This window comes from Oncorhynchus keta, chromosome 19 (assembly GCF_023373465.1).
Source record: "Oncorhynchus keta strain PuntledgeMale-10-30-2019 chromosome 19, Oket_V2, whole genome shotgun sequence".
Lineage (NCBI taxonomy): Eukaryota > Metazoa > Chordata > Actinopteri > Salmoniformes > Salmonidae > Oncorhynchus > Oncorhynchus keta.
Genome location: NC_068439.1, coordinates 85,237,329 through 85,252,077, shown reverse-complemented (window position 1 = coordinate 85,252,077; position 14,749 = coordinate 85,237,329). Strand labels below are relative to the sequence as shown.

The window sequence follows — 14,749 nt, the reverse complement described above, 5'->3', positions numbered from 1 at the left end:
AGACGGTAGAACTAGAGTAGAGATAGTAGAACTAGAGTAGAGACAGTAGAACTACAGTAGAGTTGGTAGACCTAGAGTAGAGTTGGTAGACCTAGAGTAGAGACAGTAGAACTAGAGTAGAGACAGTAGAACTAGAGTAGAGTTGGTAGACCTAGAGTAGAGACAGTAGAACTAGAGTAGAGACAGTAGAACTAGAGTAGAGATAGTAGACCTAGAGTAGAGACAGTAGAACTAGAGTAGAGACAGTAGAACTAGAGTAGAGTTGGTAGACCTAGAGTAGAGACAGTAGAACTAGAGTAGAGACAGTAGACCTAGAGTAGAGATAGTAGACCTAGAGTAGAGATAGTAGACCTAGAGTAGAGACAGTAGAACTAGAGTAGAGATAGTAGAACTAGAGTAGAGACAGTAGAACTAGAGATAGTAGTTAGAGATAGTAGACCTAGAGTAGAGACAGTAGAACTAGAGTAGAGACAGTAGAACTAGAGTAGAGTTGGTAGGTAGAGACAGTAGAACTAGAGTAGAGACAGTAGAACTAGAGTAGAGATAGTTGGTAGAGACAGTAGAACTAGAGTAGAGACAGTAGAACTAGAGTAGAGATAGTAGACCTAGAGTAGAGACAGTAGAACTAGAGTAGAGACAGTAGAACTAGAGTAGAGATAGTAGACCTAGAGTAGAGACAGTAGAACTAGAGTAGAGACAGTAGAACTAGAGTAGAGACAGTAGAACTAGAGTAGAGATAGTAGACCTAGAGTAGAGATAGTAGACCTAGAGTAGAGACAGTAGAACTAGAGTAGAGACAGTAGAACTAGAGTAGAGTTGGTAGACCTAGAGTAGAGACAGTAGAACTAGAGAGAGACAGTAGAACTAGAGTAGAGATAGTAGACCTAGAGTAGAGACAGTAGAACTAGAGTAGAGACAGTAGAACTAGAGTAGAGACAGTAGAACTAGAGTAGAGATAGTAGACCTAGAGTAGAGATAGTAGAACTAGAGTAGAGACAGTAGAACTAGAGTAGAGACAGTAGAACTAGAGTAGAGTTGGTAGACCTAGAGTAGAGACAGTAGAACTAGAGTAGAGACAGTAGAACTAGAGTAGAGACAGTAGAACTAGAGTAGAGTTGGTAGACCTAGAGTAGAGACAGTAGAACTAGAGTAGAGTTGGTAGACCTAGAGTAGAGACAGTAGAACTAGAGTAGAGACAGTAGAACTAGAGTAGAGACAGTAGAACTACAGTAGAGTTGGTAGACCTAGAGTAGAGTTGGTAGACCTAGAGTAGAGACAGTAGAACTAGAGTAGAGACAGTAGAACTAGAGTAGAGTTGGTAGACCTAGAGTAGAGACAGTAGAACTAGAGTAGAGTTGGTAGACCTAGAGTAGAGACAGTAGAACTAGAGTAGAGTTGGTAGACCTAGAGTAGAGACAGTAGAACTAGAGTAGAGACAGTAGAACTAGAGTAGAGTTGGTAGACCTAGAGTAGAGACAGTAGAACTAGGATGGAGATTGTAGAACTTCAGTAGAGATAGAGATGTTTACCTTCCATGTTCCTGGTCTTCTGTCTGATCTCTTGGATGAGTCTCTCTGAAACACAACAACATCTTATGCAGAGTGTACACTACACAACTTTCAATATCTTATGCAGAGTGTACACAACTTTCAAAATCGTAACATCGCTGTGCCTCTCACTGTCTTGCCTGTGGTTTTTTTGTCTTGTCAATGTAGTGTTGCTCACACTAAACGATCTGGCACAGACGGGGTCACACATTACAAGATTCTTCACTTGATTCTCCATACCACCATGATGTCTTGCAAAAACAATGATGTGATGTTATTCGATTATTAACGTAGCTACAATGAGCTGTGGCTCAAAGCAGCCTTATAAACGTTTTCAGTCAGACATTCACAATTGCCATACAGAGGTGACATTTTTTAATTGAATAACGTTACTTGTGAACTTCAGAGCTGTAATGATTTGACACTTTGGCTTTGGTTAAAGGCAAGTAAAAATGCATACTAGTAGTAGTCATAGTTACTGCTCCAGTCTATACATCCATACTAGTAGTAGTCACGGCTCCTGCTCCAGAGTCTACACATTCTGGGTGATGCGAAACAACGGCATCATACCACTGGCATCTTCTCCTCCTCTCATTGGCTGATCACTATTCTCAAAACTTGTTCAAATCAAACATTGGGACGCCCGGGACTGCTCTAAGAAGTGATCAGATACTGGTCCTTCTGTAGCTCAGCTGGTAGAGCATGGTGCTTGTAACGCCAGGGTAGTGGGTTCGATTCCCGGGACCACCCATAATGGCATATATATATTATGATCAGTAGCCCTCAGATTGCGTCTCATTAAACGATTATCTGTGCCTGTCGTGAGTAGCCAATGACATCAAATCTAGCTTTATTTATACAGCCCATTTCAGACATGGAATGTAACGCAATGTCCTTAACAGGAAAAAACGAACAAAACACAGCAAACTAAAAGCTGAAATATTTACTACAAAAAAAGCACCCTGAGTAAAAGCAAAGCTAAAAAAGGTGTGTTTTAAGATCTCTTTTAAATTTAGTTTCGGTCCCCAGGTTCTCTGGACATGTCTCTTGGTCCCCCTCAGGTTCTCTGGACATGTCTCTTGGTCCCCTCAGGTTCTCTGGACATGTCTCTTGGTCCCCTCTGGTTCTCTGGACATGTCTCTTGGTCCCCCTCAGGTTCTCTGGACATGTCTCTTGGTCCCCCTCTGGTTCTCTGGACATGCCTCTTGGTCCCCTCAGGTTCTCTGGACATGTCTCTTGGTCCCCTCTGGTTCTCTGGACATTTCTCTTGGTCCCCCTCTGGTTCTCTGGACATGTCTCTTGGTCCCCCTCTGGTTCTCTGGACATGCCTCTTGGTCCCCTCAGGTTCTCTGGACATGTCTCTTGGTCCCCTCAGGTTCTCTGGACATGCCTCTTGGTCCCCTCAGGTTCTCTGAACATGTCTCTTGGTCCCCCTCTGGTTCTCTGGACATGTCTCTTGGTCCCCCTCTGGTTCTCTGGACATGCCTCTTGGTCCCCCTCTGGTTCTCTGGACATGTCTCTCGGTCCCCAGGTTCTCTGAACATGTCTCTTGGTCCCCCTCAGGTTCTCTGGCAGCAATTCCAGATAATGGAGGCCTCTACATGCCTCTTGGTCCTAGACTTTGTGGTAGTTAAAAGGCCAGAGGACCTGAATGACCTACTGGGTACATAACTTAAAAGCATGTCTGACATGTATTGTGGCGCACAATCGTGGATTGATATGAAAACCAATAGAATAATCTGAAAATGAATTGTTAAACTCACAGGCAGCCAGAGAACTTAAAACCGATGTAATGGGTGTTCTCTGTTCCGTGTTCCTGATCAGTACTCATGATGCTGCAGCATTCAAATCAAATCACATTGTATTTGTCACATACACATGGTTAGCAGATGTTAATGCGAGTGTAGTGAAATGCTTGTCCTTCTAGTTCCGACAATGCAGTAATAACCAACAAGTAATCTAACTAACAATTCCTAAACTACTGTCTTATACACAGTGTAAGGGGATAAAGATTATGTACATAAGGATATATGAATGAGTGATGGTACAGAGCAGCATAGGCAAGATACAGTAGATGGTATCGAGTACAGTATATACATATAAGATGAGTATGTAAACAAACTGGCATAGTTAAAGTGGCTAGTGATACATGTATTACATAAGGATGCAGTCGATGATATAGAGTACAGTATATACGTATGCATATGAGATGAATAATGTAGGGTAAGTAACATTATATAAGGTAGCATTGTTTAAAGTGGCTAGTGATATATTTACATCATTCCCATCAATTCCCATTATTAAAGTGGCTGGAGTTGAGTCAGTGTCAGTATGTTGGCAGCGGCCACTCAATGTTAGTGGTGGCTGTTTAACAGTCTGATGGCCTTGAGATAGAAGCTGTTTTTCAGTCTCTCGGTCCCAGCTTTGATGCACCTGTACTGACCACGCCTTCTGGATGATAGCGGGGTGAACAGGCAGTGGCTCGGGTGGTTGATGTCCTTGATGATCTTTATGGCCTTCCTGTAACATCGGGTGGTGTAGGTGTCCTGGAGGGCAGGTAGTTTGCTCCCGGTGATGCGTTGTGCAGACCTCACTACCCTCTGGAGAGCCTTACGGTTGAGGGCGGAGCAGTTGCCGTACCAGGCGGTGATACAGCCCGCCAGGATGCTCTCGATTGTGCATCTGTAGAAGTTTGTGAGTGCTTTTGGTGACAAGACAAATTTCTTCAGCCTCCTGAGGTTGAAGAGGCGCTGCTGCGCCTTCTTCACGATGCTGTCTGTGTGAGTGGACCAATTCAGTTTGTCTGTGATGTGTATGCCGAGGAACTTAAAACTTGCTACCCTCTCCACTACTGTTCCATCGATGTGGATAGGGGGGTGTTCCCTCTGCTGTTTCCTGAAGTCCACAATCATCTCCTTAGTTTTGTTGACGTTGAGTGTGAGGTTATTTTCCTGACACCACACTCCGAGGGCCCTCACCTCCTCCCTGTAGGCCGTCTCGTCGTTGTTGGTAATCAAGCCTACCACTGTTGTGTCGTCCCCAAACTTGATGATTGAGTTGGAGGCGTGCGTGGCCACGCAGTCGTGGGTGAACAGGGAGTACAGGAGAGGGCTCAGAACGCACCCTTGTGGGGCCCCAGTGTTGAGGATCAGAGGGGAGGAGATGTTGTTACCTACCCTCACCACCTGGGGACGGCCCGTCAGGAAGTCCAGTACCCAGTTGCACAGGGCGGGGTCGAGACCCAGGGTCTCGAGCTTGATGACGAGCTTGGAGGGTACTATGGTGTTGAATGCCGAGCTGAAGTCGATGAACAGCATTCTCACATAGGTATTCCTCTTGTCCAGATGGGTTAGGGCAGTGTGCAGTGTGGTTGAGATTGCATCATCTGTGGACCTATTTGGGCGGTAAGCAAATTGGAGTGGGTCTAGGGTGTCAGGTAGGGTGGAGGTGATATGGTCCTTGACTAGTCTCTCAAAGCACTTCATGATGACGGAAGTGAGTGCTACGGGGCGGTAGTCATTTAGCTCAGTTACCTTAGCTTTCTTGGGAACAGGAACAATGGTGGCCCTCTTGAAGCATGTGGGAACAGCAGACTGGTATAGGGATTGATTGAATATGTCCGTAAACACACCGGCCAGCTGGTCTGCGCATGCTCTGAGGGCGCGGCTGGGGATGCTGTCTGGGCCTGCAGCCTTGCGAGGGTTAACACGTTTAAATGTCTTACTCACCTCGGCTGCAGTCAAGGAGAGACCGCATGTTTTCGTTGCAGGCCGTGTCAGTGGCACTGTATTGTCCTCAAAGCGGGCAAAAAAGTTATTTAGTCTGCCTGGGAGCAAGACATCCTGGTCCGTGACTGGGCTGGATTTCTTCCTGTAGTCCGTGATTGACTGTAGACCCTGCCACATGCCTCTTGTGTCTGAGCCGTTGAATTGAGATTCTACTTTGTCTCTGTACTGACGCTTAGCTTGTTTGACAGCCTTGCGGAGGGAATAGCTACACTGTTTGTATTCGGTCATGTTACCAGTCACCTTGCCGTGATTAAAAGCAGTGGTTCGCGCTTTCAGTTTCACGCGAATGCTGCCATCAATCCACGGTTTCTGGTTAGGGAATGTTTTAATCGTTGCTATGGGAACGACATCTTCAACGCACGTTCTAATGAACTCGCACACCGAATCAGCGTATTCGTCAATGTTGTTATCTGACGCAATACGAAACATATCCCAGTCCACGTGAAGGAAGCAGTCTTGGTCGGACCAGCGTTGGACAGACCTCAGCGTGGGAGCCTCTAGTTTTAGTTTCTGTCTGTAGGCAGGGATCAGCAAAATGGAGTTGTGGTCAGCTTTTCCGAAAGGGGGCGGGGCAGGGCCTTATATATGTGTTGCGGAAGTTAGAGTAACAATGATCCAAGGTTTTTCCACCCCTGGTTGCGCAATCGATATGCTGATCAAATTTAGGGAGTCTTGTTTTCAGATTAGCCTTGTTAAAATCCCCAGCTACAATGAATGCAGCCTCCGGATAAATGGTTTCCAGTGTAAATGGGGTCATATTGCACTTCCTAAGGCTTCCACTAGATGTCAACAGTCTTTAGAACATTGTTTGAGGATTCTACTGTGAGGTGGGGGCGAATGAGAGGGAATTGAGGTGTCTGGCAGAGTGCCAGGTGTCTGGCAGAGTGCCACAGGCTCTGAGGCGCGGTCACGAGAGAGTTAGCTCCCGTTCTATTGATTTTCTACAGACATAGGAATTATCCGGTTGGAACATTATCGAACATTTATGATAAAAACATCCTAAAGATTGATTCTATACTTAGTTTGACAAGTTTCTGCGGGCTGTAATATAACTTTTTGAAAATTTCGTCCGACGTTCGCCTGGACCTGAACGCGCGTTTGTATTTGTTTAACCAGGTCCAGAGTATGGCTGTGGTTATGGGTGGGCCCAGTAGAAAGCCCCTTGGTAATAACCAGGTCCAGAGTATGGCTGTGGTTATGGGTGGGCCCAGTAGAAAGCCCCTTGATAATAACCAGGTCCAGAGTATGGCTGTGGTTATGGGTGGGCACAGTAGAAAGCCCCTTGGTAATAACCAGGTCCAGAACATGGCTGTGGTTATGGGTGGGCCCAGTAGAAAGCCCCTTGGTAATAACCAGGTCCAGAACATGGCTGTGGTTATGGGTGGGCCCAGTAGAAAGACCCTTGGTAATAACCAGGTCCAGAACATGGCTGTGGTTATAGGTGGGCCCAGTAGAAAGCCCCTAGGTAATAACCAGGTCCAGAGTATGGCTGTGGTTATGGGTGGGCCCAGTAGTAGTCTCTACTTAGTAGTCTCTAAAACAGGTTGATGTTGCTGGGACTGGAGCCCTACGAGACCCTGTCTGTCAGTTTCTAAAACAGGTTGATGTTGCTGGGACTGGAGCCCTACGAGACCCTGTCAGTCAGTCAGTCAGTCTCTAAAACAGGTTGATGTTGCTGGGACTGGAGCCCTACGAGACCCTGTCTGTCAGTCTCTAAAACAGGTTGATGTTGCTGGGACTGGAGCCCTACGAGGCCCTGTCTGTCAGTCTCTAAAACAGGTTGATGTTGCTGGGACTGGAGCTCTACGAGACCCTGTCTGTCAGTCTCTAAAACAGGTTGATGTTGCTGGGACTGGAGCCCTACGAGACCCTGTCTGTCAGTCTCTAAAACAGGTTGATGTTGCTGGGACTGGAGCCCTACGAGACCCTGTCTGTCAGTCTCTAAAACAGGTTGATGTTGCTGGGACTGGAGCCCTACGAGACCCCGCCTGTCAGTCTCTAAAACAGGTTGATGTTGCTGGGACTGGAGCCCTACGAGACCCCGTCTGTCAGTCTCTAAAACAGGTTGATGTTGCTGGGACTGGAGCCCTACGAGACCCCGTCTGTCAGTCTCTAAAACAGGTTGATGTTGCTGGGACTGGAGCCCTACGAGACCCTGTCTGTCAGTCTCTAAAACATGTTGATGTTGCTGGGACTGGAGCCCTACGAGACCCTGTCTTTCAGTCTCTAAAACAGGTTGATGTTGCTGGGACTGGATCCCTACGAGACCCTGTCTGTCAGTCTCTAAAACAGGTTGATGTTGCTGGGACTGGAGCCCTATGAGACCCTGTCTGTCAGTCTCTAAAACAGGTTGATGTTGCTGGGACTGGAGCCCTACGAGACCCTGTCTGTCAGTCTCTAAAACATGTTGATGTTGCTGGGACTGGAGCCCTACGAGACCCTGTCTGTCAGTCTCTAAAACATGTTGATGTTGCTGGGACTGGAGCCCTACGAGACCCTGTCTGTCAGTCTCTAAAACATGTTGATGTTGCTGGGACTGGAGCCCTACGAGACCCTGTCTGTCAGTCTCTAAAACATGTTGATGTTGCTGGGACTGGAGCCCTACGAGACCCTGTCTGTCAGTCTCTAAAACAGGTTGATGTTGCTGGGACTGGATCCCTACGAGACCCTGTCTGTCAGTCTCTAAAACAGGTTGATGTTGCTGAGACTGGAGCACTAGTATGGGCTAGATGATCTGGACATTTAAAGTTATAAATATCTCTCTACGGTCTGTAATGACTGACATGACAAGAGGAACTGATGAGGCAGTATCCACCGAGTGCATTCTACTATTACAACTTTAAAGAGTCGGACTGAGTAGAGACTTTAGCATGTGTGTGTTTACCTCTAGTCCCCTCATCGATGACCTCTCTGATCTTGGGTTTCTCAGCAACGTTCTTGCGGGGCCTCTTGGTCGGAGGGGGCGGGGTGTAAGCTTCCTCTGGCTCCACCCACATCTCAGGATACACGTCCTTATATGGGTGTCTCTCCTCTGGGGGGTGGGGTCAAACAACAGGAAACACTTACTTATGTGTGTTTGTGTGTGTGTGTGTGTGTGTGTGTGTGTGTGTGTGTGTGTGTGTGTGTGTGTGTGTGTGTTTGTGTGCGTGTATGTGTACCATCAGGGGGGTCCAGACTCGGAGGTCCGCTGGGCAGGAAGCCTGTCATGGCCCATTCTATCAACTTCCTGTTCTGCTTCTGTAGCTCCGCCCCCCCACCCTCTGCATCATCACCACCATCACTAGAGGGGAGAGGCCTGCCGGCACGCTTGCTCGCCACCTAAACACACACACACACACACACACACACACACACACACACACACACACACACACACACACACACACACACACACACACACACACACACACACACACAGTAAAAAAATTGACAACAGACTTTCAGCATGCTTATAGGAAGGACATTCAACAAGCACACCACTTACACAAATTACTGAAGATTGGCTGAGAGGAATTGATCATAAAAACATTGTGGGGGCTGTTTTGTTGGACTTCAGTGCAGCTTTTGACATTATTGATCATAGTCTGCTGCTGGAAAAACATATGTGTTATGGCTTTACACCCCCCTGCTATAATGTGGATAAAGAGTTACCTGTCTAACAGAACACAGAGGGTGTTATGGCTTTACACCCCCTGCTATAATGTGGATAAAGACTTACCTGTCTAACAGAACACAGAGGGTGTTATGGCTTTACACCCCCTGCTATAATGTGGATAGAGTTACCTGTCTAACAGAACACAGAGGGTGTTATGGCTTTACATCCCCCTGCTATAATGTGGATAAAGATAAAGTTACCTGTCTAACAGAACACAGAGGGTGTTATGGCTTTACACCCCTGCTATAATGTGGATAGAGTTACCTGTCTAACAGAACACAGAGGGTGTTATGGCTTTACACCCCCTGCTATAATGTGGATAAAGAGTTACCTGTCTAACAGAACACAGAGGGTGTTATGGCTTTACACCCCCTGCTATAATGTGTATAAAGAGTTACCCGTCTAACAGAACACAGATGGTGTTATGGCTTTACATCCCCTGCTGTAATGTGTATAAAGAGTTACCTGTCTAACAGAACACAGATGGTGTTATGGCTTTACACCCCCTGATATAATGTGTATAAAGAGTTACCCGTCTAACAGAACACAGATGGTGTTATGGCTTTACATCCCCTGCTGTAATGTGTATAAAGAGTTACCTGTCTAACAGAACACAGATGGTGTTATGGCTTTACACCCCTGATATAATGTGTATAAAGAGTTACCTGTCTAACAGAACACAGAGGCTGTTATGGCTTTACATCCCCTGCTATAATGTGTATAAAGAGTTACCTGTCTAACAGAACACAGATGGTGTTATGGCTTTACACCCCCCTGCTATAATGTGTATAAAGAGTTACCTGTCTAACAGAACACAGATGGTGTTATGGCTTTACACCCCCCTGCTATAATGTGTATAAAGAGTTACCTGTCTAACAGAACACAGATGGTGTTATGGCTTTACACCCCCCTGCTATAATGTGGATAAAGAGTTACCTGTCTAACAGAACACAGAGGGTGTTATGGCTTTACACTCCCTGCTGTAATGTGTATAAAGAGTTACCTGTCTAACAGAACACAGATGGTGTTATGGCTTTACACCCCTGATATAATGTGTATAAAGAGTTACCTGTCTAACAGAACACAGAGGGTGTTATGGCTTTACACCCCTGCTATAATGTGTATAAAGAGTTACCTGTCTAACAGAACACAGAGGGTGTTATGGCTTTACACCCCTGCTATAATGTGTATAAAGAGTTACCTGTCTAACAGAACACAGAGGGTGTTATGGCTTTACACCCCCTGCTGTAATGTGTATAAAGAGTTACCCGTCTAACAGAACACAGATGGTGTTATGGCTTTACATCCCCTGCTATAATGTGTATAAAGAGTTACCTGTCTAACAGAACACAGAGGGTGTTATGGCTTTACACCCCCTGCTATAATGTGGATAAAGAGTTACCTGTCTAACAGAACACAGAGGCTGTTATGGCTTTACATCCCTGCTATAATGTGTATAAAGAGTTACCTGTCTAACAGAACACAGATGGTGTTATGGCTTTACACCCCCCTGCTATAATGTGTATAAAGAGTTACCTGTCTAACAGAACACAGATGGTGTTATGGCTTTACACCCCTGCTATAATGTGTATAAAGAGTTACCTGTCTAACAGAACACAGATGGTGTTATGGCTTTACACCCCCCTGCTATAATGTGTATAAAGAGTTACCTGTCTAACAGAACACAGAGGGTGTTATGGCTTTACACCCCCTGCTATAATGTGGATGAAGAGTTACCTGTCTAACAGAACACAGAGGGTGTTATGGCTTTACACCCCCTGCTATAATGTGTATAAAGAGTTACCTGTCTAACAGAACACAGACGGGTGTTGTGGCTTTACACCCCCTGCTATAATGTGGATAAAGAGTTACCTGTCTAACAGAACACAGAGGGTGTTATGGCTTTACACCCCCTGCTATAATGTGTATAAAGAGTTACCTGTCTAACAGAACACAGAGGGTGTTATGGCTTTACACCCCCTGCTATAATGTGGATAAAGAGTTACCTGTCTAACAGAACACAGATGGTGTTATGGCTTTACACCCCCCTGTTATAATGTGTATAAAGAGTTACCTGTCTAACAGAACACAGAGGGTGTGATGGCTTTACACCCCCCCTGTTATAATGTGTATAAAGAGTTACCTGTCTAACAGAACACAGAGGGTGTTATGGCTTTACACCCCCTGCTATAATGTGTATAAAGAGTTACCTGTCTAACAGAACACAGAGGGTGTTCTTTAATGGAAGCCTCTCCAACATAATCCAGGTAGAATCAGGAATTCACAGGGCAGCTGTCAAGACCCATTACTTTTTTCAATCTTTACTAATGACATGCCACTAGAGCCATGTATGTGGATGACTCAACATGTCAGCTATTACTGTGAGTGAAATCCCTGAAACACTTGACAAAGTGCTGCAATCAGGGAAAAGTATTTCTTGCCACTCATTCTGAAACTGACTGCAGCTCCTTGTTAAGTTTTGCAGTGGGAAGTCGTTAGTACCAATTGGTCCTGAACAGGGCAGCATGGATGGCCCTTAAATGTAGACGAAGAGTCAGCATGACTGGCCCTTAAATGTAGACGAAGAGTCAGCATGGCTGGCCCTTAAATGTAGACGAAGAGTCAGCATGGCTGGCCCTTAAATGTAGACGAAGAGTCAGCATGGCTGGCCCTTAAATGTAGACGAGGGTCAGCATGGCTGGCCCTTAAATGTAGACGAAGAGTCAGCATGGCTGGCCCTTAAATATAGACGAGGGTCAGCATAGCTGGCCCTTAAATGTAGACGAAGAGTCAGCATGGCTGGCCCTTAAATGTAGACGAGGGTCAGCATAGCTGGCCCTTAAATGTAGACGAGGGTCAGCATGGCTGGCCCTTAAATGTAGACGAAGAGTCAGCATGGCTGGCCCTTAAATGTAGACGAAGAGTCAGCATGGCTGGCCCTTAAATGTAGACGAGGGTCAGCATAGCTGGCCCTTAAATGTAGACGAAGAGTCAGCATGGCTGGCCCTTAAATGTAGACGAGGGTCAGCATAGCTGGCCCTTAAATGTAGACGAGGGTCAGCATGGCTGGCCCTTAAATGTAGACGAAGAGTCAGCATGGCTGGCCCTTAAATGTAGACGAGGGTCAGCATAGCTGGCCCTTAAATGTAGACGAGGGTCAGCATGGCTGGCCCTTAAATGTAGACGAAGAGTCAGCATGGCTGGCCCTTAAATGTAGACGAAGAGTCAGCATGACTGGCCCTTAAATGTAGACGAAGAGTCAGCATGGCTGGCCCATAAATGTAGACGAAGAGTCAGCATGGCTGGCCCTTAAATGTAGACGAAGAGTCAGCATGACTGGCCCTTAAATGTAGATGAAGAGTCAGCATGGCTGGCCCTTAAATGTAGACGAAGAGTCAGCATGGCTGGTCCTTAAATGTAGACGAAGAGTCAGCATGACTGGCCCTTAAATAGACAAAGAGTCAGCATGGCTGGCCCTTAAAAGAGAGAGTCAGCATGGCTGGTCCTTAAATGTAGACGAAGAGTCAGCATGACTGGCCCTTAAATGTAGACGAAGAGTCAGCATGACTGGCCCTTAAATGTAGACGAAGAGTCAGCATGGCTGGCCCTTAAATGTAGACGAAGAGTCAGCATGGCTGGCCCTTAAATGTAGACGAAGAGTCAGCATGACTGGCCCTTAAATGTAGACGAAGAGTCAGCATGGCTGGCCCTTAAATGTAGACGAAGAGTCAGCATGGCTGGCCCTTAAATGTAGACGAAGAGTCAGCATGACTGGCCCTTAAATGTAGACGAAGAGTCAGCATGACTGGCCCTTAAATGTAGACGAAGAGTCAGCATGGCTGGCCCTTAAATGTAGACGAAGAGTCAGCATGGCTGGCCCTTAAATGTAGACGAAGAGTCAGCATGGCTGGCCCTTAAATGTAGACGAAGAGTCAGCATGGCTGGCCCTTAAATGTAGACGAAGAGTCAGCATGGCTGGCCCTTAAATGTAGACGAAGAGTCAGCATGGCTGGCCCTTAAATGTAGACGAGGGTCAGCATGGCTGGCCCTTAAATGTAGACGAAGAGTCAGCATGACTGGCCCTTAAATGTAGACGAAGAGTCAGCATGGCTGGCCCTTAAATGTAGACGAAGAGGCAGCATGACTGGCCCTTAAATGTAGACGAAGAGTCAGCATGACTGGCCCTTAAATGTAGACGAAGAGTCAGCATGGCTGACCCTTAGATGTAGACGAAGAGTCAGCATGGCTGGCCCTTAGATGTAGACGAAGAGTCAGCATGGCTGGCCCTTAAATGTAGACGAAGAGTCAGCATGGCTGGCCCTTAAATGTAGACGAAGAGTCAGCATGGCTGGCCCTTAAATGTAGACGAAGAGTCAGCATGGCTGGCCCTTAAATGTAGACGAAGAGTCAGCATGACTGGCCCTTAAATGTAGACGAAGAGTCAGCATGGCTGGCCCTTAAATGTAGACGAAGCGTCAGCATGGCTGGCCCTTAAATGTAGACGAGGGTCAGCATGGCTGGCCCTTAAATGTAGACGAGGGTCAGCATGGCTGGCCCTTAAATGTAGACGAAGAGTCAGCATGACTGGCCCTTAAATGTAGACGAAGAGTCAGCATGGCTGGCCCTTAAATGTAGACGAAGAGGCAGCATGACTGGCCCTTAAATGTAGACGAAGGGTCAGCATGGCTGGCCCTTAAATGTAGACGAAGAGTCAGCATGACTGACCCTTAAATGTAGACGAAGAGTCAGCATGGCTGGCCCTTAGATGTAGACGAAGAGTCAGCATGGCTGGCCCTTAAATGTAGACGAAGAGTCAGCATGGCTGGCCCTTAAATGTAGACGAAGAGTCAGCATGGCTGGCCCTTAAATGTAGACGAAGAGTCAGCATGGCTGGCCCTTAAATGTAGACGAAGAGTCAGCATGGCTGGCCCTTAAATGTAGACGAAGAGTCAGCATGGCTGGGGCCCTTAAATGTAGATGAAGAGTCAGCATGGCTGGCCCTTAAATGTAGACGAAGAGTCAGCATGGCTATCTCTTCTGCTGGAGGAGAGATTGACTTCATCACTGTTTGGCTTCATGAGAGGTATTGCCATGTTGAAAGCACCGAGCTGTCTGTTTAAACTACTGGCACAGAGCTCAGACACCCATGACTAATCCACAACACATGTCACCAGAGGTCTCTTCACAATGTAACAAGTGCAATGTAACAAGAATATTTAGACTTAGGGTTGCCACCCGTTAGATAAAATACCGAACGGTTCCATATTTCACTGAAATAATAAACGTTTTGTTTTCGAAAATATAGTTTCCGGTTTCGACCATCTTAATGACCAAAGGCGCGTATTTCTGCGTATTATTATGTTATAATTAAGTCTATGATTTGATAGAGCAGTCTGACTGAGCGATGGTAGGCAGCAGCAGGCTCGTGAGCATTCATTCAAACAGCACTTTAGTGTGTTTTGCCAGCAGCTCATCGCAAGCACAGCGCTGTTTATGACTTCAAGCCTATCAGCCTAATGGCTGGTGTAACCGATGTGAAATGGCTAGCTAGTTAGCTGGGTGTGCGCTAATAGCGTTTCAAACGTCACTCGCTCTGACACTTGGAGTAGTTATTCCTCTGCAAGGGCCGCGGCTTTTGTGGAGCGATGGGTAAAGATGCTTCGATTGTGGCTGTTGTCGATGTGTTGCTGGTTCGAGCCCAGATAGGGGTGAGGAGAGGGACGGAAGCTATACTGTTACACTGGCAATACTATAGTGTC

At 46.4% G+C, this 14,749-nt stretch overlaps 1 protein-coding gene across 5 annotated transcripts in view; it reads right to left on the bottom strand.

Annotated features, from left to right (window-relative positions):
• LOC118375661 (DNA (cytosine-5)-methyltransferase 3A-like) overlaps nucleotides 1-14,749 on the bottom strand; it is an 84,870-nt gene that overhangs the window by 30,585 nt on the left and 39,536 nt on the right. For all 5 annotated transcript variants that reach the window (XM_052471673.1, XM_052471675.1, XM_052471676.1 and 2 more), the window contains 3 exons: nucleotides 8,494-8,653; nucleotides 8,220-8,366; nucleotides 1,530-1,574 (listed from right to left, as the gene is read on the bottom strand). In XM_052471673.1, the coding sequence (XP_052327633.1) occupies nucleotides 1,530-1,574; nucleotides 8,220-8,366; nucleotides 8,494-8,653 (352 nt within the window). The remainder of the gene's footprint in view (nucleotides 1-1,529; nucleotides 1,575-8,219; nucleotides 8,367-8,493; nucleotides 8,654-14,749) is intronic.